Source organism: Halichoeres trimaculatus, unplaced genomic scaffold (assembly GCF_033239565.1).
Source record: "Halichoeres trimaculatus isolate MK-OKI-2021-1 unplaced genomic scaffold, fHalTri1.1 fHalTri1_scaffold_9, whole genome shotgun sequence".
NCBI lineage: Eukaryota > Metazoa > Chordata > Actinopteri > Labriformes > Labridae > Halichoeres > Halichoeres trimaculatus.
In genome coordinates this window covers 30528041-30551823 of record NW_027437188.1, presented here as the reverse complement: position 1 = coordinate 30551823, position 23783 = coordinate 30528041, and the positions used below count along the sequence as shown (strand labels likewise).

Here is a 23783-nt window from a genome sequence, read left to right as displayed (position 1 = left end):
ATCACATTATCACATGTTTTTTGAAGAATACAGGCTTTTTTCCTGACGCTGAACTTTTAAAGTGCCATATGCGCACCAAAATATCAATGTGAATTTGTAAAAAACAGAATGTGAAAATGTTATCAGGGAAAGAAATGGCAAACATTCCTTTTCAAGATGATAAAAGTTCGACTGCAATATCAGCATCTGTTCAGTGTCCATCCAGTGTGGATGTGACTGTCAGCGGAGGACAACAGTGGAAAGAAAGATGGCTTTGTTTGTCATTCTGTACGCTCAAGTAAGACATTCCCAGTGATTTGTAGCTCTACGTTGACTTGTGGAAAAGAAAAAGTGAATCTGTCGCTGGCAGAGGCACTGCAAAGTCACCGAGCACAGTGTCAGTCCAAGTGTCCTATAATCACGTCTTTGTGAGCTCTGTTCTACATCCCATCCGTCCCTCAGGTCTTGGATTGAATATGGTCAAGGAAGGTCTCATCCTCTAAGATTTCCTTGAGCCACATCCTGGTATCTATAATATACAGAGTGTTGGAACTGTGAAGATTCCTGTTTCTTTTTCCCATTCTTCAAACTTTTCAAATACTGCAATGCAATGACACTCGCAAGGCTGCTGCAATTGGTTGCAAAATGAAGACAGGTTGTAGGAATAACAAGGCACTTCTAATGAGATGGCTACAGGCACAGACAAGCTGTGTCGCTGCTCCAGCAATGCCACTGACCTGTCAAGAGTACTGCACTTTGTAGCATCGCCCCTTTTTTCCTGAGCACATGTTGTGCCCTCCTTTCGCTTATCTCTTGGCAGGAAGTTGGGTCACACCATGCGCCAATTAGGAAATGTAGGTACTGTAGTACTGTACTGTAGAGAAGCCTTCTCAGCCAATCTAGGGGAGTCGGTGCTTATTGCTGTGGGTCATCTGTCAGCATTCTGAAGCGTCTTATCCTCTGATCTAAGGAGCTCTGTCCAACTAGTGCAGAGAAACCATGAGCGTGACCCTTTTTCTCATTTGCTTTAACTGCTGTTAGCATGTTAAAAATGCATGCTATGGTGAGTTTTAAAAAGTCAGCACATGATACAGTCTTATACATGCTTTGGACTGAAATTGTGTTCAGCATATGGTTAATTAGTCAATGTAGATAAAGACTCAGATAGGTGTTAGACATGTCTGCTTATGTGTCTTTTCTTGGCAGCGTGTTATCAATGAGGATTGTTTTCACACAGTTAAAAACATTAAACGTATCATGCTGAACCAAGCAGCTAATAAAGCAACACATCATTGTGCTTCAATGTCCCTGACATGCTGTATTTACTCAAAACAGCACGACACGAAAAGCCAAAGAAAAAAACAACACCGTGTATCAGTGAGGTCTAGGTCTGAGCCAGTGTATTACCTTCCCTTGGAAATGAGCAATTAGAAGTTTTGAGTAAATTAATTTGTGCAAATTCCTTGTTGGTAAGAGTTCAGTTATGTAAATTATGAATTTCTGAGTCAACAGTTGAAGAAAATAATCTAGTCTTTAGCTAAGAGACTTATCCTCACCCCCACGCTCCATTTCTCCAAATGAAAATTTAAAAATAAATCCCAAAAATGGTAATGATATTGATGATTATAATGATGATGATGACACTGATGATGATGATGGCGTCCTTAATTAGAGAGTTTTCTTCTGGGATCCCAAGGAAGGAATGGTAAAATAACAGTACTAATGAGATATTTTGTTGAATTCTGGCTATATAATCCATATAGTGTAATATCTTATAATGGTGCATGATTGTGCTGGTTGTGAGCTCTGTGTTTATCTTTTCTTCTTCATTTAAATTTGAAATCATCAGTGTTAAAACATCTAGAACTACCACATTGGCGTAATAAAAAGCCAAAATTACACCAGGATGTAATTTTGTGAAGTACAAAGAGACAAACAGGTAGATTCTGTGTTGTAGATTGGGTGATCATGCAGAGAACAATTTTCTGGGACCCAGCCTCTTGTCCTTGCCTGGATACCCAGGGTGAATGGAAGTGAACACAGAAGGGTTCTGATGACCTTAAAATGAGGAACACATAACAAATGTGCTAATGAGCGAACGACCACAGAGAAAATAGTGCCGTCTTGCTCACACCCCCAACCTTTTAACACTTCAAAATGTGCCAATTTACAAAGCTGTGAGAAAAAACGAAACCATGTTTTAAGTCAAAACATCTGTCGTGAAGCATAATTGGGTTCATTAGACATCTCACCAGAGTTCCCAATTACAGGCCTCAATAATTAATTGCACTTGAAATTAAATATATTTTCTCATCAGCCCTTAATTAAACATGGCCCTCATTCTTGATTGGAAATTTCGGATCTTCGGGTGAGGTTTGGTCTCCAACATGTTTACTTGTGGTGGATCGGGAGATTGTGTGAGTTTTGCAGGGTGTAATTACACAGTCTGATTAAGCGCTATCAGGCTGATGGGGCTCTGTGGCTTTTGGCGAAGTCACAAGCGGTGAACTGTAGACATAAACTGTATCCCCACTTTGACAGCCAAACCAAACTGCTGATCCCAAAAACACGCCAAACCAAAACTTGCTCACACCCACTGTCATCAATTTGAAATTGAAACTGGATACCAAGATAAATTCACGACAGGCAACCAGCTGAATCATTTTTTAATCCGGGCTTGTTCTGAATTTTAAATGAAACTGTTTAAATGGCTCGGATGAATAATCAGATTTCAGCTCATTTGGCTTCAAGGAAAAGAAGGAACGATAGCTTTTGTGATTGTTACAGCATAATGCATATCTATAACAAATGTCCTCAATGAAAAATTCATTTATCTCACTGATGAGGGCCATGAAGCAGGATCTGGCTCTTTCATTGACTTTATGCATATGAACTGAAAGGATCTCACCAGCCTTCTGCTCGGAAAACCATTTCTGTTTCTGAGGAAGACGGAATTCAACAATCTTGCTATTTATATGTTAAACAGGTATTCAGGTTTATTTTATGTGGTGAAATAAATCAGGGAGAGGTGTGCATTGTTGTGTCTGGATCTGAAACCACTGGCTGGGCAGAGATGTCATTCTTTATATGAAAGAAGTATCCCTGCTTTCTTGGAGCTTTTGGACAATCAAGACAACAATACTAGTTTTACAATATTCTAATCCAGACCTTGAAAATACCTGTTTGGCATTTAATTTCCTCCCTCTTTACCGCACTAAAGGACAGCTGTGTCCTCGATACAGTCACACAATATATTCCTCAAAAATCCAAACTCTCTGTTTCTGTAGACGTGGCTTTTGTTGTTGGTTGCTGAAAACCTACAAACTCTGTAAAATCTGTCTTGATAACAAAATTACTGCAAGAATTATTCCATTTTAATAAAGTCTGCCTTGTGATAAATTGATGTTTGATTCCACAATAGCTATTCAACCTCGAGCCATGTTGAAAAACCTGTGCCACCCACAAAGTTGGATTTGACACTACTGGCACAAGAACAGTTTTTAGAGAATGAACAAACAATGAGGAGCCATAATCAGCGTGGTTTAGAACAGAAAGACAATCAACATATCCAAGTAGGAACACAGAGTGAGGACTCAGACAAATGTGCTCACTTGAGAATACAGAAAACATCACAACAGCTGCTTGAAGAGTCCCCTTTGAAGGTGTTGTGAGGAGTTTGAAAGTGATCTTGAAAAAGTCTCCCTTCTAGATATATGCCTGATTGTAATCCACACTTTTTGAATGAGATTATCAGCGCCAATATTACTGGTTACAGGTTTTTTTAAATAGCTATTTCTTAGCTTCCCGATCAGGTCGAGCAGGACCGGATTGATTTACAGCACGTCAAGTCTGAATGATAACACCACAGCGGGTAGTGAGAAGAGATATCTTAGGAGCCTAACTGTCAGACAGAAAAAGGACAGAAGAGAAGAAGAAAGCGAAACAGGGGAGTGATACAGCCCAAGCTAAAGGCTAACACAGGGGCTAAACTGTTTGTGCTAATGTCAATCCCAACCCACAGTCAGCAGTTATTCTGCAGTGGTCTGTTCAAACTTGAGAGTCTATCAAAAAAATGAAGAGTGAGGTTTTGTTAGCTCTGTTTGGTAGATGACTGGCAGGACATAGCTAACCAAGATTTACTTACGTTACACATTACAGACATGTGTTAGAGCACTGGACTGCAAACCACGCTAAATATAAATCGCTACTAAACTACTTACAAACTAACAGTGTTTACTTGTTGTCACGTTGGCCTACAGACATGTCAGTGCACCGGGCTGCCGATAGCACTACATGTAGCCAACTACTACAACGTTTGCTTGATATCACGTTTCACACCGCTAGCTACATAACTGTACTGATAAATACCTTACCTCAGCGTGTTTTATTCATTAAAAGGTTGTCATGAACAAAGGAAATTTGTTTTGATCCAATCTCTATTAAATTCCTCAACAAGCACACGTCTCGCTAAAAGTATTTGCGACAGTGTGCGTGGGACCGCAGGTCAGGAGGTGGTGAGGCAGTCCAATTAAAACAGATCCTCCTTATAGCGTCTTAAACAAACTCTTAAATTTTCTTTCTAGTGTACTTTATGTTCAGTCGTTGTCTCCAACATCTTCTGATCATTTACTCATGAATCATGTAAATATTCTTGTGTAAAAATCACACAGATAAGAGGCTGTATTATTAGACATGAATTTATTCCCACAGGGAATAAAAAAAGCCAACAAGAGCAGAACTGATTCAAGCATATCGAGAATGTTAAGGCTGGTTGTCTTTATCCAGCTGGATCTAGAGTACGCTGGTCAGGAATTTCAAACAAAATCAAATGAATATTCAAAATCTTTGGGCCTCTCTTGTGTGATTTCTTTTTAATTCATTCCCTATCTGACCTATTCACAAGAGCGAGAAGCTGGATTGCTGGTCAGAGCAGATTCAGTCATCCCAATCAATGAATGATAATGTTATTTCAGACGAGGTGTGTGGGCAAGGAGTCAATCTATGAGCTCCTATATAACTATGCCCATATACGGCACAGAGTGCAGATTCAACACTATTAAAAGGGGTGATAGAGGGAACACAATAGAGCATGGACTCATTCTGTGACTGCAGTTAAGAGGGGGGTGGTGCAGGGGGTGAATAGGTGGAGGCACCCACACCGGTGTGTTGAAGCATTAGAGGTGACTCACCAATGAAGTAGGCCAACAGGAACAGCAATGTTACAGAGATGAGGATGGCACTGAGAGCAGCACATTTCCAGTTGCAGTGTTTATAGGGTTTCTTTAGGCTGAAGGCAGGTCGAGAGAAGGTGTTTCGAGGCAGAGGGCGTGGGGGAGGCGAGTACACTGTGCTGGAAGTCAAAGGGTATCCTGGTGATGTTGTGCAATACATTGGAGCTGTTCCACCTGGTTTGAACAGGAAGTGCCTGCAAAAAGCACATGTGATCTTGTTAGCTTAACACAAAACTCATTTCTGAGGGATGTCTGTCATCATAATACTGTATGTAACCATCCAAGTGCAGCCCCTTCCACTGCTAATTCTGTTTCCAAGCTCATCAAATACGGTTACCATAGTCACACTTCTGCTGAATTAGTCAGAGTACTAAAGCAAAGTGGGTTTGCTCAGTTGGATGTGGGAATCGATATTAAATCTAATTTACAGGACTAGTGACCGCAGCTGGCTCTTGTTTTTGTATTCATGCTGCCTTGGAGAGGAGTAATTTCTGGTAACTATGTGTCAAGGCTGTCCAGAGGAGGGATACAAAATATTGGGTTGCAGATTGAAGTTGAACAGACTTATTCGCCCTTGAAGAACATGGTTGGCTATCTCAGAAAACACGTGTAGAGCTGCATTTCAAAGCCCATCAGAGCCAGTGGCAGAGGCACCGTTGTCAAGGCTGTTTTACTGACAAGTTTACAAGAAGCTCCTGAGCGACAGTGACATGGACGTGATTGAATGTCACATTACAATGTATGATGTGGAAAGTCACTGAGACCATATTTCACTTATAAATAGCAGGACAAATCTCAGGCAAATCCTTTTCTTATTCCTACAACAGGGGACAGCATGGGCAACTGCGTTTCATAAAGCGGTCATGCTAAACATTAATCAAAGGTTACACAAGCCAAAAATATGACTTAATGCACTTAATGCAGGCTGTTAGTTGTATTTAACAGGGAAGGGACAGATACAGCAATGATTCTAGCACTGCAGGAGACATACAATGATGACTGACAGCATTTCTAAGTACAGGATATTTATGGAGAAAAGAAATAGTGCAGGCATCACTACTGTTTTCATGGCAAAGCAGACGCTGACAGCAGTCCGAGCCAGAGAGCAGACATGCAACATACCCGTCGTTGTACGTAGCATCATGGCGTGCTGATGCCAGAATGTCCATCTCAATGAGGTTGTCCTGCAAAGTCTCTAGGAATGTCTGCTTTGCTAAGTTTCTACACACAGGTGAAAAGATGGATATGAAGCTAGTGTGAGATGTGCGTGCAATAAACACAGAAATGCCAAAACAGTAAGTGATCACCAAGCAACATCAACAACAAACACAGCAACTGACAAATGGATACCAAAACAGACAGTGTGGGACAAGAAACCAAGGCCTTAATGGAACTACTTCTACAAAAGTGTGAGACAAAAAACATCTATCTCTCTTCTTCCCCTGCCATACCTTGTTTTGTACGAGCCCTGCCCTTCTCTGCAAGCGTCTTGCTCCTCTCTAATAAACATTAGAGTATTCTGGCTCCTTTAAGGTCATGGTTGGAAGAAAACAATGCATCACTCATGAATAAGAACCTTAGGGTTTCTAACACTTTATTCAGACAGAAAACTTTTAAAAACACTTTGATTGCATTTCTGGATGTGAGATATAGTTGGAAAGTTAGATGGTCTCCTTAAATACAAAGGTTTCCTATTATAATCTCCAAAAAATAACATTTTTGTTTCCAACTTCTCAGGGTCACATGTGTCATTTTCTCATGATCCACTCTCCTCTGTCAGAGCTCTGTTCCGTGAGCAGATTCTGCAGAAATGCGATGGAGAAATGAGCTGTCCACATGCAATGGGCTGGCTGAACATGTTCAGTGGTACAAGAGAAAAGCCTTGTTTTTGTTCCCTGTATCTCTGAGGCCAGCAGTGGAGTCAGTTCATGGTCTCTGAAGCTTTTGTTTTGGAGAAGAATACAACTTTTAATGAAGAGAGAGATGCTTGGCACAAAGTCTAAAGAAAATAGTGAGGCTTTACAGGGGCAACCAACTGCTGGCAACTCTCCAGAGGCAGAGCAGGATAAGACCTACAAGTAGAGAATTGATCAGGGTCATTAAATCCCACCAAAATGATGAGACAGGGCCCTTTTTATATGAAAGGTGACTAATATTTCTGAGCCCATGTGGATAATATAAATGCTTTGAATCGCTTTACTTGAACATAAGGCGTCGAGCCCCCTTTAAGGGAATAGATCATAAAGACTACTTATATGGTTTGAGCATCATTCTTGCCTGTTGCAGATCCAGCCTCCTCACCATCTGTTTTCTACTCCACAGGGAATACCTGTGCAGGATTAACTCTGGAGCAGGATGACGTGTAATCATTCATTATACCACTAACCGTCCTTCTACCAGCTGAAATTGATGCTCATTTTCCTGTTGACTGAACCGTTGCACAAAAATTGGGGGAAGAGACAGTAATTCTGCTCATGGTTGGTTGTTTTGTCATGCCAAATTAGCTTTAAGCTATTCTGTTGTAAACAGCACTTTCATTTATTACAACATACCATTTAGAATAAGTATGATGGTGGATCTGGGTTGGTTGTTTTGGGGGGATTACTTTGAATAGACTCTAATTGTAAATCATCTTAAAAAAAGAGAATTTCTTAATGTATTCATGACTGTGCAAAGATTAAAAAATCAGAGCGACATAATTTTTTTTTTTTTTCGCACACCAGTGAGCACCACACCACACTGCGAAGACCTTTAGTTTTTCTAACGCTACAAAAGAAATGTTAACCGTACGAGTCGTAAGATAATTTGCCTCCTCATTCTTATATTTTTTCACTGCTTTGCAATAAGACCAGCCAAAGAAATCGCACAGATATTCCCTTTGTGGCAATAACACTTGACAGATCTACTTCACACGAGGGCCTCCTATTGAGAAATGTGCAGCAGGACTGAATACTGATTAATATGAAATATATAAATAAAACTCAGGACTGAAGTGGAGGAGCCATGAAGTCTGCTCATGGGAGCCTGAATATAATTTTGCAAGAACTGTTTCATATCCAACATGATTATAATTACTCTGCTGTTTAACTCAATGGCTTCCACGTTACGTTTACTGACATAAAACAAAGAACCAAAAGCAGGACTTTTCTGTTGTTTGCCACAGCATTATGTTCATTACAAATATAGGCCTTTGCCCCGAGCAGGATAGTTTCTTTTTATTGCTTTGTTTCTTGTTAGCACTGCAGTAATTTAATATGGAGCAGACAGCATGAAAACCTGTGTTCAATGGCACCAGCTCAAGCTCAGTCTCACAAATGCCAACATCTCTGCAGACTGTCAGGGAGACATGTTACACAGTACCTTGTTTCCAGGGGGATGTTACTGTTTAGCAGCCAGTTGTCCTGTGCGCTTCCAGAGTCTTGACCACTTGCTGGACCCTCAGGGGGAGCAGAGCTGTCTGTGGGTGCGGGACTTGGGTTGCTCCTTGGCGTATAGTTGCCTCTATTCAAGGAGTTAATGGAGGCTGCATGGTGCTGATGATTGGGCGAGTGGGAGTGGGAGAGTGGCAGAGGAGGCGTCCGCAGCCGAGAGTGGTTTTGAAAAGCTCCGTCTGAAGCAAAAAGAGAAAAAGACAAAGCATGTTACAAAGCATTAAACAACAACAATCCTTCTCAATTATTGCTTGTTTTCTGTAAGGCACTTTGAATCTTGGCTAGGCATCACCGCAGACACACAGGTTCACAAGTTTTGAGAGTGTCTGTGTATATTTTTGTGAAATGCAAGCAGGGGGTGAAGAGCCTCATGTTTTATTTTAACTCATTTAGCCTCAACGTTACTGATAAAAGATTAGTCATAGTTTTAAAAGCAGCCCATAAATTAAGGCATGAACTAAAGACTAATTTCACTGAAGAGCTCTAAAGCCCCAAAGTGAGCTGCTCTTAAAAAACTCCCTCTTCCACCCATTATTTCTCAGGAACAGGCTCAATCAAAATGTGCTCTCCTCCTTCCACAGAGACTTGGGAGTGTTTACTCAGACCAGACACTGGCTCCTGAGTAAACACAGAGTGGCACTCTTCTTAAAATTGACCAATTCTTTCATTTATTTATTTTTATTTTTTAAACATTAATTTAGACATAATGACACATTTGAATGTTTGTACTAATCTCTATGAGCAGTACTCTGGCTCCATAGCTGTCCTGTGTCTGATCTAGGGAGAGACACAGGAGTGGATTTTTACTCCTGTCCCACTCCCACTCCTGGTAAAATGACTCCCACTCCTGTCCTCCCATTTTCTCCCTTTCTTTTAATTTTTAGGCAATACATTGAATTTGATTTGATTTTCTCCCCATTCTTTTTTAGATTACTGTTGGATTCTGGGAAGTGTAGTTCTTCTTTATCCAACTTGCATTAGAGTGTAGGCTTATTGGGAATAAACTATAGAACCGAGGCACGTCACATATTATATTTTATCATCCTGATTGGTTCCTGCTCCCATCTGCTCCCAATAACTTTTTATCCTGTACTGTCCTAATCTCGTGATTAGCAGTAAAGCTGACTCCCATCACATGGGAATCCCACTGGAATCGCGTGTCCCGTGGGATTCACGAAAAAATGTCAGCCTCTAGTCCAGGGGTACGCAACCAAGGGCACGGATGCCAGAGCTGGCACGCAAGGCTATTTATGTTGGCATGCAAAGAATAATTACAATGATACGAAGGACAAATTAAATTAATATAGGACATAGATTATAAAACTATTGTATTGAATTCTATTTAACAAAAGAAGCTGAGCATCCTTTAATTGTTCTTATGTAAAAATTCAACTAATAATTTTAAATAATAAATTTAAATCATTGATGTTACAAATAAGCAAATGTGTCTTGCAAGTGCATCACCACAAATCTCTTGTGATGTCAGTCTGTTAGCTCGCAATAACATTTAATTAGCGGCAAAACAGCGTTAGCAAAGTATGAAAAACAAAGCAACACATTCAAAAGTTTCTGTACTGTTAAAAAATGGGCAATGGTAGGAAGTTGTAGCATTTCTTACTGCATAACTTAGCATGGAAAACCATTCAAGGAGACTTTCTTATCTGCTGTCAATGATTTTATGAAAGAAGTAAGTCATGGTACTTTAGGCATGAGTGTATTTTAAAGTAGCGCAAGTCACGGAAAAGGTTGCCTACCCCTGCTCTAGTCTGATCTTCTTTTACTATTTAGTTTGAAAACTATCTACCATTTAAGTTTTTTTTTTTTTTTTTAATCAAAACTAATTCCAGCCTGCCGACCCAATTCTCGATATTTAAGCAGCTACAGCTCTGTCTGTTTTTATTTCACTAGATTTGTCATCAGTACGCATCACATGAAAAGATAAGACACAATATAACACAGTACAACAGATTGCATGCAGTGTTCCTATTGTACGTGCACTTAACAATACAGTGAAAGCTTCACATGATTCAGTACCAACGTTGTTGTGCACTCTGTAAAGTCTCTGGTATACACTTGTTTACACATCTGCTAAGCCATTCATCAATCAATGTAGGCCTTTGCTTTACACGCAGTGAAAGAGCTGCTTTTCTTTATAACAACAAGCCTCCTTTATTTCAGTTATCCACAACATTAAATTGCCAATTTACGACACAGAGTGGAATACAGACACACAGAAGGCTTATTCTGAATAATCAGCTCCTTCATTAAAGCACCAGGCAAAAAGCTTACAGTCGTTAAGAAAAAAAAAAAGAAACAAACAAAAGGATGACATATCAACAAATGTCAATCACGACACACTAATAAACAAACTGCAAGGTGCAAATGTGACTATGCAGAGAAAAAATGTCAGATAAGCTCCAGTGCTTCAGGCATTTTAGGAAGAGGAAGAGAGGCCGCTGTGCTCACAGGTAACATGTTTATGACTCAGCAGAGAAAACAAGAAGAAATGTGGTGAAAAGTGGAGCTTCATCCTCATCATCAAAAGGCTGCCCAGGTCTTTTCCTGAACGGGAACAGGAAGCCTGATAATTCAACACCTTCAGACATTCAGAGTCCTTTGACTCTTTTTTTTTCCATATTTAGAATAAATCATGAGTCATGGCAAAATGAAGAGAGGAACATGAATGTTACTTCCAGGCTCCATTTGAAACCATAGAATGCATTACAGGAAAATACCTGCTCCTGTCTTCATTATTTTGAACAGAGCGATGTGATACATCCGAGGCACTGACAGATGGGTTCATGCTGAGCACTCTTTTGCACAATGCTGCCCTCATAATTAGCTGAGCCACAGAGAGAGGCACACCACTGTCCTAATGAACAATAGACCAGTGTGCGGTAAAGCCACAAAGTTGTTGATGACCCCCCTCCTGCACAGTAATGTACCTGATCCCCAAAGCCATTAATAAAGTTATGCTAATTCGATACAGGGACAGCTCAGATACGCACGGAGAAATATATCATGAGGACAAATGCATCACTGCTCTGGAATGCATTTACAGCCCTGTGAACAAATACTTTACTTCCTGTGGCGATCCAGCAAATGTAGGGCGGCACATTTTATTTCAGAGGGCCTTCTTTGTAATACATTTTAAGAGTCAAGATAGGATCATAAAAAAAGTTTACCCGAAATTAATCTATGTTTAGTTATGGCGTGCCAGCTACACAAAAGTAAGCTTTGGGGCCAGTGAGAAATATACTGCAAGAAATTAGTCCATAAAAAAAGCCACATGATAAAATTACTTTTCTAATTTATTCAATATGTGGGAAATAGAAATCCTCAAACAGCACAAAAATGCACTGATATATTTCAAATTCTTTAAGAAATTTTCAAAAACCATTAAAAAAGCCTCTAATTTCCCTTTTTATCCCTTAGGGGGTTATTTCAATGGCATTTAGTAGAATTATGTTGCATTTAGCTGACATATAATATTAAAATTGAATCAAATCTACTTCAATTTAAAGATATCTTGTCAAAAATGTCAGATCAAATGTGTCATTTAACTGCTGGAAATTCTAAAGCAAATCAATGAGCCACATCATAATTTCCTTATAAATGTGCTTTTATTTTATTTTCTTTTTATTTTTGACTATGACATGGGCAGGATTTTAAATCATTTATCCTTTGTAGGGATGCACGATATTGGATTTTTGCTGATATCCGATATGCCGATATATCGAAACCCCTTTTGGACGATACCGATACCGATACCGATACAGATAATCACAAGTTTGTCTGTTACTAGCATTTACACACATAACACACAACACACATAAAAAAAAAAAAAAAAAACATTTGAATTTACCATGAATAAGAAATGTATTATTTTTTCAAACTCAAGACATTCAGTATTGAAAAACAGAAAAATAATTTCTTTAGATCACATGAACTTTAAATGTACAATGCATTTTTAAACATAACCAAGTTGCATTTGATTGTTTTAGAGCTACTGTAACAACCTGGTGACAGACACAGAGCTCTGCAGTGCAAATAAATGAAGTGCTACATTTTATTTAAGGAGCTTATTTTTCAGATGGAAAGTAATAATCTTAACTGAATAGCACCTTATCGGCTGTGCCTATCGGCAGAAATTTTCATATCTGCTGATACCAATAAACGTGTTTTTAAGCATTTATCAGCCGATACTGATATTGTGCAGATAATATTGTGCATCCCTAATCCTTTGTTGCTTTAATTGTTTAAATTAGGGATACACGATATACTGGTATCAATATCGGTATCGGCCGATGTTGGTCATTTTTTTAACATATCCATATCGGCCGATGTGGAAAAGTGGGCCGATATTTACTCATTAGCTGCCAGCCATTTTCAGAGCATCTTGAACAATCTTTCAAGACCTAAATAATATTGTTTTCTATGACTATGTAAACACCAAAAATACCTAAGGAGAGTGGACTCTCTTCTTTTATGTCTCTCTTCCTGTTTTTGATCCAAAAATATTGGTTTGATACTGGTAAATATCATTTATCAGTCATAATAGCAATATTAATATCATATATCTGTACCAGCCAAAATGTTCATATCGATGCATCTCTAGTTTTAATCTTTAACTGTTTTTATTTTTACAAATGTTTCCTTTCCTTTGGTGTTGGTTCTTAGCCATTTATATATTTATATACCTTTCCTTACATTTCTCTTTCATCTCTTTATTTTAACTTCTTCTCTTTTATTTCTTTTTACTGTTTTTTTTTATATAAAGCACTTTGTGACTCTGTTCTGAAAAATACCATATAAATAAAATAATAAAATATTAAACAAATTATATAAAAATATAATATAAAACTATAAAAATAATTATTGTTATTATTATAAATCAAAGTGAAGATGTTTTGTAATTAGATGCCACAATGCTGTACCTTTGAGTGTTTTACGAAGTATTGTGCATCGAGCACCCAGTACAAGTGTGCTGCAAAAACTCTCCCGTATCCCCAGCCTCCTTCATCGCACACAAGCAACCACCCTAGTGCATTGTAGAGCGTATTATACAGAAAGAGATAAGCTCAGCATCATGATTCAAGTTGAACGCTTTACTGGAGACATGTTTGACCTTGTCCAACCAAAAAACCTTCAACAGCCAGGTAAGTACTCAGTGTTATTTTTGTGCAAATAAACAGAGAGAGGAGAAACAGGAGACAAAGCACAGGGCAGCTCGACCCCCACAGATGTGGTGATTCAGCTACAATTATTCACTACTTTCCAAAGGACAGGAAAAATAAATGGTTTTCTATTGACCTGCTTTGCACAACGAAATTGGCAAGAAAGGGAGATTCATTTGTTATCAGAGGGACAGAGAGGGAAGACTTTGCTACAATAGCTAAACTTTCACATGGCATTCAAAACAGAAGTCTAAAGATATCCATTCAGTCGGGGAATGTGGGGTTTTCATTTTTCTTTCTAACAGATGTATGCACCGGTTAAGGCCTCCTGACGCTTCTCCTAGACAAGTAATTAAGGCAAATCCACTTCATTAGCTTGGACGTCACCCCCACCCTGAGAGATAACAGGAATGTCGGTCTAATGGAGAGATGTTAAAATGGCTGGGAGACCACTGTCTGACTTCTGAGTTATTACAGAGCTTCACCATAAAATTGAAATTAGCAGCTGTTTTGAGGAGTTTTCATGAGAAGTACTGAGAAGTTCTCCATGTGGGAAGTATTGTAGATGACATAAAAATAGTACACTAGAAAAGCACTCAGAGAGCGCAGACCTCTGCAAGGCATATTATGATTGTGATGTAACCCTTTAGTCCTACTTTAATGTTATACTCCCTTTCAGCAGACTGTCTGGATCCAGACGGTGATCCAGATCACCTCCAAATTTAAATCACTTCTTCCTCATTCCATTTTGAACATTCCCTGAAAATCTCATCAGGAACTGTTTGTTACTTTTTGAGTTATGTTGTTCACAGACAAACAAACAGATGGACAAACTCTCCCAAAAACATAACCTCCTTGGTGGAGGTAATGAATTAAAAAACAAGTTTGTATCAAGAGCTAAGGGCAAAGCTATGAAAATGCATGACTTTTAATAAGACCAGCATTAGAAATATTACAGTAAGGTTTTTTTATCCACCCACAGACACATTTCAGACCGAGGATGAAATCAGATTCTGACTCTTATTTGACACTCTTTGCAGCATCCAGGGGGCTCTCCCTCTGAAGAGGGACAGAGGATGAAATCCACAGTTACTAATGGTCACACCTGATGAAATAAAGTGATATGACATGCCCAAGACACCTGATCAACGCACTGGGGTGTGAGCCATTCGATGCAGAATTAATCAAAAGCCATCCAGCACCCAGATAAATCATTAAATCTTGCTTACTGCTACAGCCCCTTTGGCTAATCACAGGAGCAGAATTTCCAGCTGAGTAGCATTTGTCTATAAAAACACAAATAGAATTTGTCATGAAGGCAGTGGAGCTGCACTCTCTCCCGGCTCCCTTCTCTCCCTGGCCCTGCTGTTTCCTACACCATTAGAAAAGTCTGAAGGGGAGAGCCATTCGGGATTACTTGCTGTCTTTCCTGGACTCATTTGAGAGGTAACAGGTACCACAAACAACACATGGTGGGTATAACACTCAGCTCTCTCTATGGGAAAAGGCCTTCTGGAGTCTGAACATAGGATTACAGTCATCACTAACCGGAGGAAAAACACTGATTTTGTGTTAATGTATTCTTCCTCAGCCTTCACTGGGAGCAAATGAGGAAAGAGAAAAAAAATATAAGACACCCTATGCATATATGAAGCAAAAGCAGTTATTAACACTTCATGATATTTCCTATTTACCCAGAGAAGACCGAACATGATATTTTTTAGGCTGAGGTTTACCACAGTTTGCAACCTAATCCATTAGGACTTGTCCTGGCATATGCTTCCCTCCGCCTCTGTGAGATCAAATGGATTTTCTGTCATTCTTTGAGCTGCCTTAGAAAGAACAAGACAAGTGGTTGCGTATGTTCTGTTCTGTGTGTCACTCTGCTGCAGATCCATCAAACGGTTGAAGATTATGTTAGAGGGCACAGATGGTCTACAATTATCATGGAATGAAAGTAATGTGTCTCAATTTGTGTCAATGAAAGAAGATATGTAGGTATGCAAAACGCAGCATCCATTGTCTCTGCTGGATGAGGAGCAGAAAGTTAAATCGAAGTGGACAAAGTGTCTGCTGGATCCAGTTCATTGATAAATCAGCATCAAGTGAAACTAATTCCTGTTGATGTGTCATCTCAAAACTGTACTCTCACATATTCAGAGGAAAACAAGGGCATGACATGTGGGTGCCATGTGCTGCTCATTAAATTATTATCTAGCCTCAGATAGTTTGGGTCCTCTTGGTGGCTGTGGATGGATTACTTTCGGGGCTGACCTCTTTTAACCACACTTCCCCCGTCCTTGCAGACATGGGGGGTGATTAAGCAGCTCAAATGAAGACTTATTTGAATTCTCACACACACACACACAATCACGTCCCCAAGCCTTCTCCCAGGCTCAGCATTCCTGCTTGGTCAGCTGTGAGGTGGTTGTGCGCTGGCCTTTTCACCAGGGAGCCCTGCTGCACTGAAGCCAACACTAGCTGACCCCATGCGGTTTTGCATTAAGAGATGCTAATACGTGGAGGTTGCAGTGTCTAAGATCTTGCAGCTCAGCATGGCAGCGGGCTCCCACTGGCAGTCTCCCCAGGAAGAAGCCCCTCAGAGAAAGCCGAGGGCCACAGTGAAACACATGCTTCACAAAAGAACTGCAGGCTTCAGCGAGCAGCCTCGTCAGCCTAACAGAAACCCTGGCTCAGTGTGCTTCCAAATGAAAACAGGATCCCGAAAAAATAAATAAACACGGCAGCCTTGGAGGCTACTAATGTGAATAACGATGTGCTGCTGAGAGCGTTTGCTTGTTCAAAATCCAGCAGAACATTGTAAGTCCTGTATGTGGGCTAAAAGATGACCTTGAGCAAATGTAATCTGTAGTGATAAAAAGCCACCTGTTTTCCAGAGCAACAGATCCTCTGTGAGCCAATTATTTCAGGCATGGACTGTTGTTTTTTTGTTTACACTGACAGTACAGCAGTAAATAATTCCTACATCTCCTTCACTCTGAATATTTCTTTAATACGCCAGTCTAAGAGATCAGATTTGATATTCCAGTCATTTTTACATTGGTGGTGTATCGCTTTCTTTGCAGGTGTAATTCCTGTTGAACACCTAATTCCAGATTAAAACACTGCCAATTACTCTGGCAACACAAAGCCATTTTTTTCCGAGAAAGATTTTCAACTTTTGCATAAAACAGAAACACTGTTATAGTTTTTTCCTACCTTAGATGAAACAATTCAGAAAATTAGAGTCATTTAGTTTAATTAGAGTAACTTTGCAATTTTATGTCTGTAATGGTCTTCTTTATGCCAGAGCTAAAACCTATGAAACTCACTCTAGTTCTGTTCATTCTGTCACCTTTAGATGATGAGGTTCATGTAGCTGAAGGGAACGCTGCTTCTACATATTAAACAAGTTATGAAGAAGTCATTTCATTCCCTGAAATGGTGAAACCAGCACGGGTTGATAGGGTTACTTAGTCATGTACATTATACGCCAGAAAAAGCTTTAGGGGCAGGAAGATATATAATTACATGAAGAGCCGTTTTATATATTTTTTTAACAAAAGCAGGACAATGAGAGGATAATCTGCTGTCAGTTCATATTAACCAGAAATCACCTCAAAACACCCAAAATGTCAAATCTGAAATCAAAATCTTCAATCATAAAAAGCAACAGGATTTTTCACATGTGTCAAAGTAAGGCATGGAGCAAGCTCTCACAGCTCACTAGGTGGGTTAAGGGAACAAACAGAGGCTTTTCCATTTCTTTCCAAGATATTTTGTCATGCAACCATGAAAAACATCAAACAAGACTCACAGAAGAAAGAGAAAAGAAAAGCTTATTTTACATAATTCACTGCTTATTCGTATGTAACTGCAACAATGAAGTGTCCTCAGAGGAAAATCAGTAACTGGAGTCCTGGTTTGATAGTGTTATGTTATAAAAATGAGACAGAGATTCACACCCGACACAGAAACACGCTGTTCAGCATCTTAAAAAGGATCTAAAAAAGTCTTTGGAGAACTACGAGAGCAACACGAGCTGAGGATATTACTCCTCGGTCCTCTCCCACCCCTCACTGACAGCCTGAGGCCAACCTAAATGCTGTACCTATGCAAATCAGTGTCATTGTTATGAGACAAATCTGCTGCAGTAAAGGCCATTCCCCCCCACCCATGTCCCCTTGAGCACAGTCATGTCACTGCTGGGTGACCAGAGTGTTGCTACCGTGGAATTAGGGGGGAGATTTGCGGCAGGATTAATAACTCATTCTGGAGGCTTTCTGAGCAGGCAGCTGGGGCACTTTGGAGTTTGATGTAATTCAACCCTTTGGGTAGTTTACTTGGAAGCTTGATCAATTATTTAGACCATTTTATTTTGTTTTGTGTTTGTGGTGCCGATGGGAGAAGAAGGAAGCTGCTGTGAGTTGAAAGACATGAACATTCAAATACCAAAAACTCCCTGTTCAGCATGCAAATTGATGACTTATGGGAGGAATGCAGCCGAGTTTGAATGACAACACTTTATATTTTCATATAAATGGATCGTGTACAAGAATATACACGCTCACTACTGAGTGTTACATTTTCTGACCGCTAAAATAAATCTGGTTTCCTCAAGATACCTGAACAAAATATATGAAATGTTCCTCCGCCCATGAATATTTCATCCAGCACACACTGAGTGTTTGTGAGGATATAAACAAAGTACGATGTGTTAGTGAGAAAGTTAACTGCCAAAAAGAATAAATAACACGCTTTGACTGCTACTTAGTAAATCTACAGTACATGGTTTACAGTCATTGAATTTTCTGTCATCTGTCAACACCATGTTTGCAGTTTGAGCCTAAATGTCATCCTGTCAGTCTGAATGAGTGTAAAGTCAACAGCAGGAGGCAGAGTGTTTCCTGAGGAACGAGACGCTGACGTTTATTAATGAGAAACCACGACAGGAATTTTCAAACCTAATCTTACTCAAGAGGCTCTGTTTGAGATGAGATATTGTCACGATCCAAAAGAACAGCGTGTCTCTAGTGGGGTAACACTTTTTGTGATATAACTTCAAAGAAAGTCTGTCCTGAGTGATAATACAGCAGGGACTACACTGCACCTGGCGTGAAGTAACAGTCTTGCTTATTTCCTTTTGGCTGTGCAGAGGATGCATGCATGCTGTGGTATATGAGGATGATTCTGTTGAGGGATTGAAGTTGGTTACTCCCACTGCTGCGAGAAGAAATATCTGTGACAAATATCTCACACTAACCAAAACCATCCATGGCTGAGTAAGGCTCTGAACTCTGCAGACCTTGCTTCAGAGAGTTCTGTGCATTTCCTGAGGCTACGTATCGACTCAAAGTTTCAACTTTCTCTCATGGTGCTCGGAAAAAAAGGGACATATTCTTGCCCATAGCCATCTGCATGACCTATCACACAACATATCCAGGAGCAGGGGAAGGCTAACCTCCAGAAAGCAACAGTATGAAAACCAACTCACCATCAGCAGTTGCGGTGGCTGGAGCATACAGGTTCCCTGAGCCAGTTTTAACTAAGAATGAATTGGGGCCAAACTCATCCTCAGAGTCAGAGTCCTGGGCTGGCTGAGCCGCACAGTTACCTAGCAACCCTCCCTGGCTCTCATTGGCTGCAATGGAAGGGGGAGGGTATGGGAGCTGCTCAACAGGGGAGGAGGAGGCGGATGAACAATGCAGCGGAGGACCTGTGGACCACAAACAGAGACAACACATGGGGGGGAAATGAAACACACCCAAACACAGGCAACATCACATAGGAGCAGAAAACACCCACACACACACACACATACAAAGGCACACACACACACACATGCAAGACTTAACTCTGATACTTCAAAAACAAACAGGGACACATTTGCCTTTGTGTCTGCCGCCTCACCCCAGCTGGGAGGAATAATACAAACAACTGAAATGACTTTGAGATAATAGAAAAGGCAAATGCCTGGCACAGGTTTAGGGAAATAAAACAACAAAACACCTTTCTGGATTGGGAAATGCAAAAAAAGAAGAAAAGGTTACACCGCTCAAAGCTTTTTTCAATCAGAAAGAAGGAAAACAGCAGTTAAGGTGTTTGAATGTATAAAAGCATCACCTCTACATAAAACCCGTCAAGTCAAGACACGTCATCTGGAATATTCAAAAATCTCAAGCTACATTTTCTTTTAACGTGAGTGGACTTCTCAATCTAAACAAATGGGTTCAAATCTGTGCGAATAATATGTCTCTGAATCTTTCCTGTATGTTAATACCCCCTCCTGTGGGAGCACATATAACCACGACCAGCTGAGAAATGAATCCAACCTGAACCAATCCTGCCTTTTTTCCCCTGTACACCGCGTCCATCTCAGCCTCCCTACTTGTCAGTAATTTGAAGCACCGTGGGGTTTAAGAGCAGCCACTCACTTAAAGAATACAGCGTGAATAATTTACAGATGTGATTTTTTTTTATACAGCCCTGTTTTATGCAAAATAAAATTCTTACACACATATAACAGTGTTTTCCTTCTAAGGCTTATTGGCGCCTCTTGCCATGCTGTCACGAAATGCTAAATCTCCACAGAGCTCCTATTAATGTGTGATTAACTCCTGATTCAGCTCGGCGCATGCTGGAAATGGAGTACTTAAGAAATGCGTCTGCAGCGAACGAAGCCACCGGTTTTCGTCCTTGCTCCATCTTCTCCCTGGTCTGTCGGTCATGATGTTGAAATTCCTGCTGACTATATTGTCATCCATCAGCAGAGATAAATTTCCTCTCCCTCTCTAATGATCCCAGAAGAGTATTAAAGTACAACTCACTGACTCGCATCTAATTAGGAAACAATTAGTGATACTAACATATCATCTACAGCCCTTCACAAGCAGGAAATGCCCACTGGCCCAGCGAGTCCCGGTTTGTGCCTTATATATACCTCACTCCACACTTCATTTCACTCTCAATCCTCCAATGCCTGTGCAGGTAATGGCTGCAGAGGCACGGTGGCCATGCTGTGGGTTAATGACCGTAACAATGTTGTGCTTGAATATAGAGCAAAGTATAAACGGGGAGGAGAAGAGTTGCTGGAAAGAGCATCATTACAAGCCTTTTACTGCAGCCCTCTGTTGCTTCTCAGACACTTGGCTTGTGTCTAAACAACACTTTGCATCAGTACCACCTCTTGAGCTGCTCTCTGTCTCCAAGAAAGATCAGAGAGAAGTCTTAAAAAATGATTTGGTCCAGTTTTAGACTCCATATCAGGGGTGAGTATTGCCAAGAATCTCATGATACGATTCACATCACGATACATTGGTCACGATCATAGACTGTATATAGAGTGGAGAGCATGACTCCATCATTTACCTCACCTGTAGCCAGGTGACAATTTTTTTTCTTCTTCCAAAAGTCTAATCACCTCTTGACTCTACCTCCTGACATATTTTACTATCCCCGAAAAAAATACACAAGAACAGCATCTGTCAATCATCGTTTAACGTGACATAAAGCCTCATTTTTAACCTTTTATAACGAATGAAAACAGAACTTTTCAGAGAAAAGTGGACTTCAATAAAAGGCAGCCAAATGATATCTTCAAATCACCACAACAATCGGACGTGAGAAGCATTTTTACAAGGTGTATCAATTTTTTAAAGTTTGACCACAGCCCATCTGGAATGGCTGGGGAGATGGATTTTTTTACCTATACTGCGGCCAGTCACCAGGAGGAGCAGTTTTTGTGGCGACACTCTAAGCGGAGCAAGATGAGGTCCATTTTTTTCAGTCTATGGTCATAATACGATAATATCACAATATCTTAATATTGGGATTTATTGCGACATTCTGCACGGTTAACTATTTGATTGAAAGCATCTTTTCTTTTTTATTGTGTTTGAAATAATGAAAGACAGACGTAGTGTTTTATACAGATACTAAACTTGAAAACAATAAGTGTGTCAAGTTTGTCACTTAAACTAATGTGACGTCAAACTAATGTTGCAAAGAAATTATTGGTTGAAAGATGTGGTCAGCTGGTAAACTGATAAATGTCACTCGGTGTAACCAATGTTACTCATAAAAAAACAAATACTGCGCAAAACATGACTTTGATTATAGTTTCATCAGTATACTACACTGTAAAAATTAAACTTAAGATGACTTTAAACTAAAAAAACTTATTTTTTATTCTTACAAAAATATCGATACTAGGAGCTGAAATATTGATATTTTATCATAGGTCAAAGTATTGTGATACATTGCTGTATCAATATTTTTTCACACCTCTACTTCATAGTACAGCATTTTCCTACAGAATTAATCAAGGAGACAAGGAAAGATTAAAGTCCTCCAAAACTGGTCAAAGTCACAACCTAAATTAGGTTCAGGTATTCAGGCTCTGTATTAGACCGGAGCACTGAGGTTGTACTACCTCACTGTGTTTAATTAATGCCTGCTACTGCAGTTCATGCAGCATGCACCTAAAGTCACAGACCAGGCGAAAAGCTGAGCTTGAGATGGCCTGAGAAGTTTCTTCTGCTGCCACAGTTTATTCCCTTTGCCTTCACTCACTGTATTCCAGCAGCAAAAGGGTACTTTTACTTAGGAGCTCGTGGACCATACACTGCTGCTTCAGACCCTGACAGCTGGAGGAAGTGCCGGTGACTGCCAGACTACTAACACAGAGAACCACCAACTGCATTAACTGTTTTAATTAAGTCATGAGCAGACCAATTACAAGACAGACATGCAAACTGGTTACAGTGATCTGTAGGTGAGAATATCTGCTAAATGATGCTGTTTTGCCCAGAGAAACGCCTACGTCAAGACGAAATGCCAGAAAAATGTCTTAAGAAGTTTGGTGTGTGACTGATATTCTGATGCAAAGTAATGTAGCCAAAGTCTGACAGTTAAATCCTGTGACAGTATTTTAGGTTTATGCATTTTTAATAAATGATTCTTAAGTCTGACACTCAACACAATATTGAAAAAGATTCACTTTAGTGGGATTATTTCAAAATCACTTGAAAGAATTAAAAGTTCTACAGGAATAGTTTTAGATTTTACCAAAAACTTTCATGCTATGTTTTTTTTAAAGACATTCAATTTCAAGGGAGAAATGATAACAGTATTTGGTTCTGGTATGAAAGACAGAGAGTGACTGCAGCAGAAGCCTGCAAATGTGGGTGGCTAGACGTTACCTTGTTTTTCCTCTCCTTTTTTTCCCATTACAACTCTACAACTTAAGATTACACTAGAAGGTGTTGCATGTTGTATGCCAAAAAGCTTCAGAGGACATCACTGAAACACCTTGTATACATTTCATAACATAAACCCATTTAGTTCCAGGAACTGTTAAGACTTTGTTCTCATATAACAAAAAGCTAGACTTGTTGATAATCACTTTATTCATGTTTTATTTTATTTATTTTATGTCAGTCAACCAGTCAATTTATCATCTAATTGCTTCGGCACTGGCGCTAATAAATAATTACAAACTTCAAAGGGATTTGTGGATACACCTTGCGCCCCAAAGACATTGCTCAACCTCTGCATGTTATGTTAATGTGATCAATCTTGGCTGTGCGCTTCTGGTTGTGTACTTGTGTTGACTAATGAGTGTGGGCAGGAGGAAACATCAGCACAATTGTTCAAGGCGTTCACACCTACCTGAAGTCATTTGTGTGCAGACTGTAATACAGAGTCAGGCATTCTAAACTATGAGCCGGGTCCTAAAGATTCAGTGTGAGTTTGTTTGTGAAGACGGCAGAACGAGGAGTTATCACAAAGCGTCCTTTGAGTCAGGAAAGAAAATTTCATCAGGTGAAAAGAAACTACATTTTAAAAGCAGCAAACAGAGTATTTAGGAAAACAGAAACGAATGAATGCCTGCGTCTTTCTCAGTTGCTTTTTTCCAAGTTCAGAGGTTGTGCTGATAAATTCGGGTGAATTCATTGAGGAGTAAT

At 39.8% G+C, this 23783-nt stretch overlaps 1 protein-coding gene across 11 annotated transcripts in view; it reads right to left on the bottom strand.

Annotated features, from left to right (window-relative positions):
- The window catches only part of tenm4 (teneurin transmembrane protein 4), a 223760-nt gene that overhangs the window by 78432 nt on the left and 121545 nt on the right, over nt 1-23783 (bottom strand). For 5 of the 11 annotated variants that reach the window (XM_074680342.1, XM_074680343.1, XM_074680346.1 and 2 more), the window contains 4 exons: nt 19313-19534; nt 8571-8820; nt 6333-6431; nt 5169-5404 (listed from right to left, as the gene is read on the bottom strand). In XM_074680342.1, coding sequence (XP_074536443.1) covers nt 5169-5404; nt 6333-6431; nt 8571-8820; nt 19313-19534 — 807 coding nt within the window. Of the gene's footprint in view, nt 1-5168; nt 5405-6332; nt 6432-6661; nt 6737-8570; nt 8821-19312; nt 19535-23783 lie in introns of all 11 variants that reach the window. The other 6 variants (XM_074680347.1, XM_074680350.1, XM_074680351.1 and 3 more) reach the window with 4 other exon arrangements.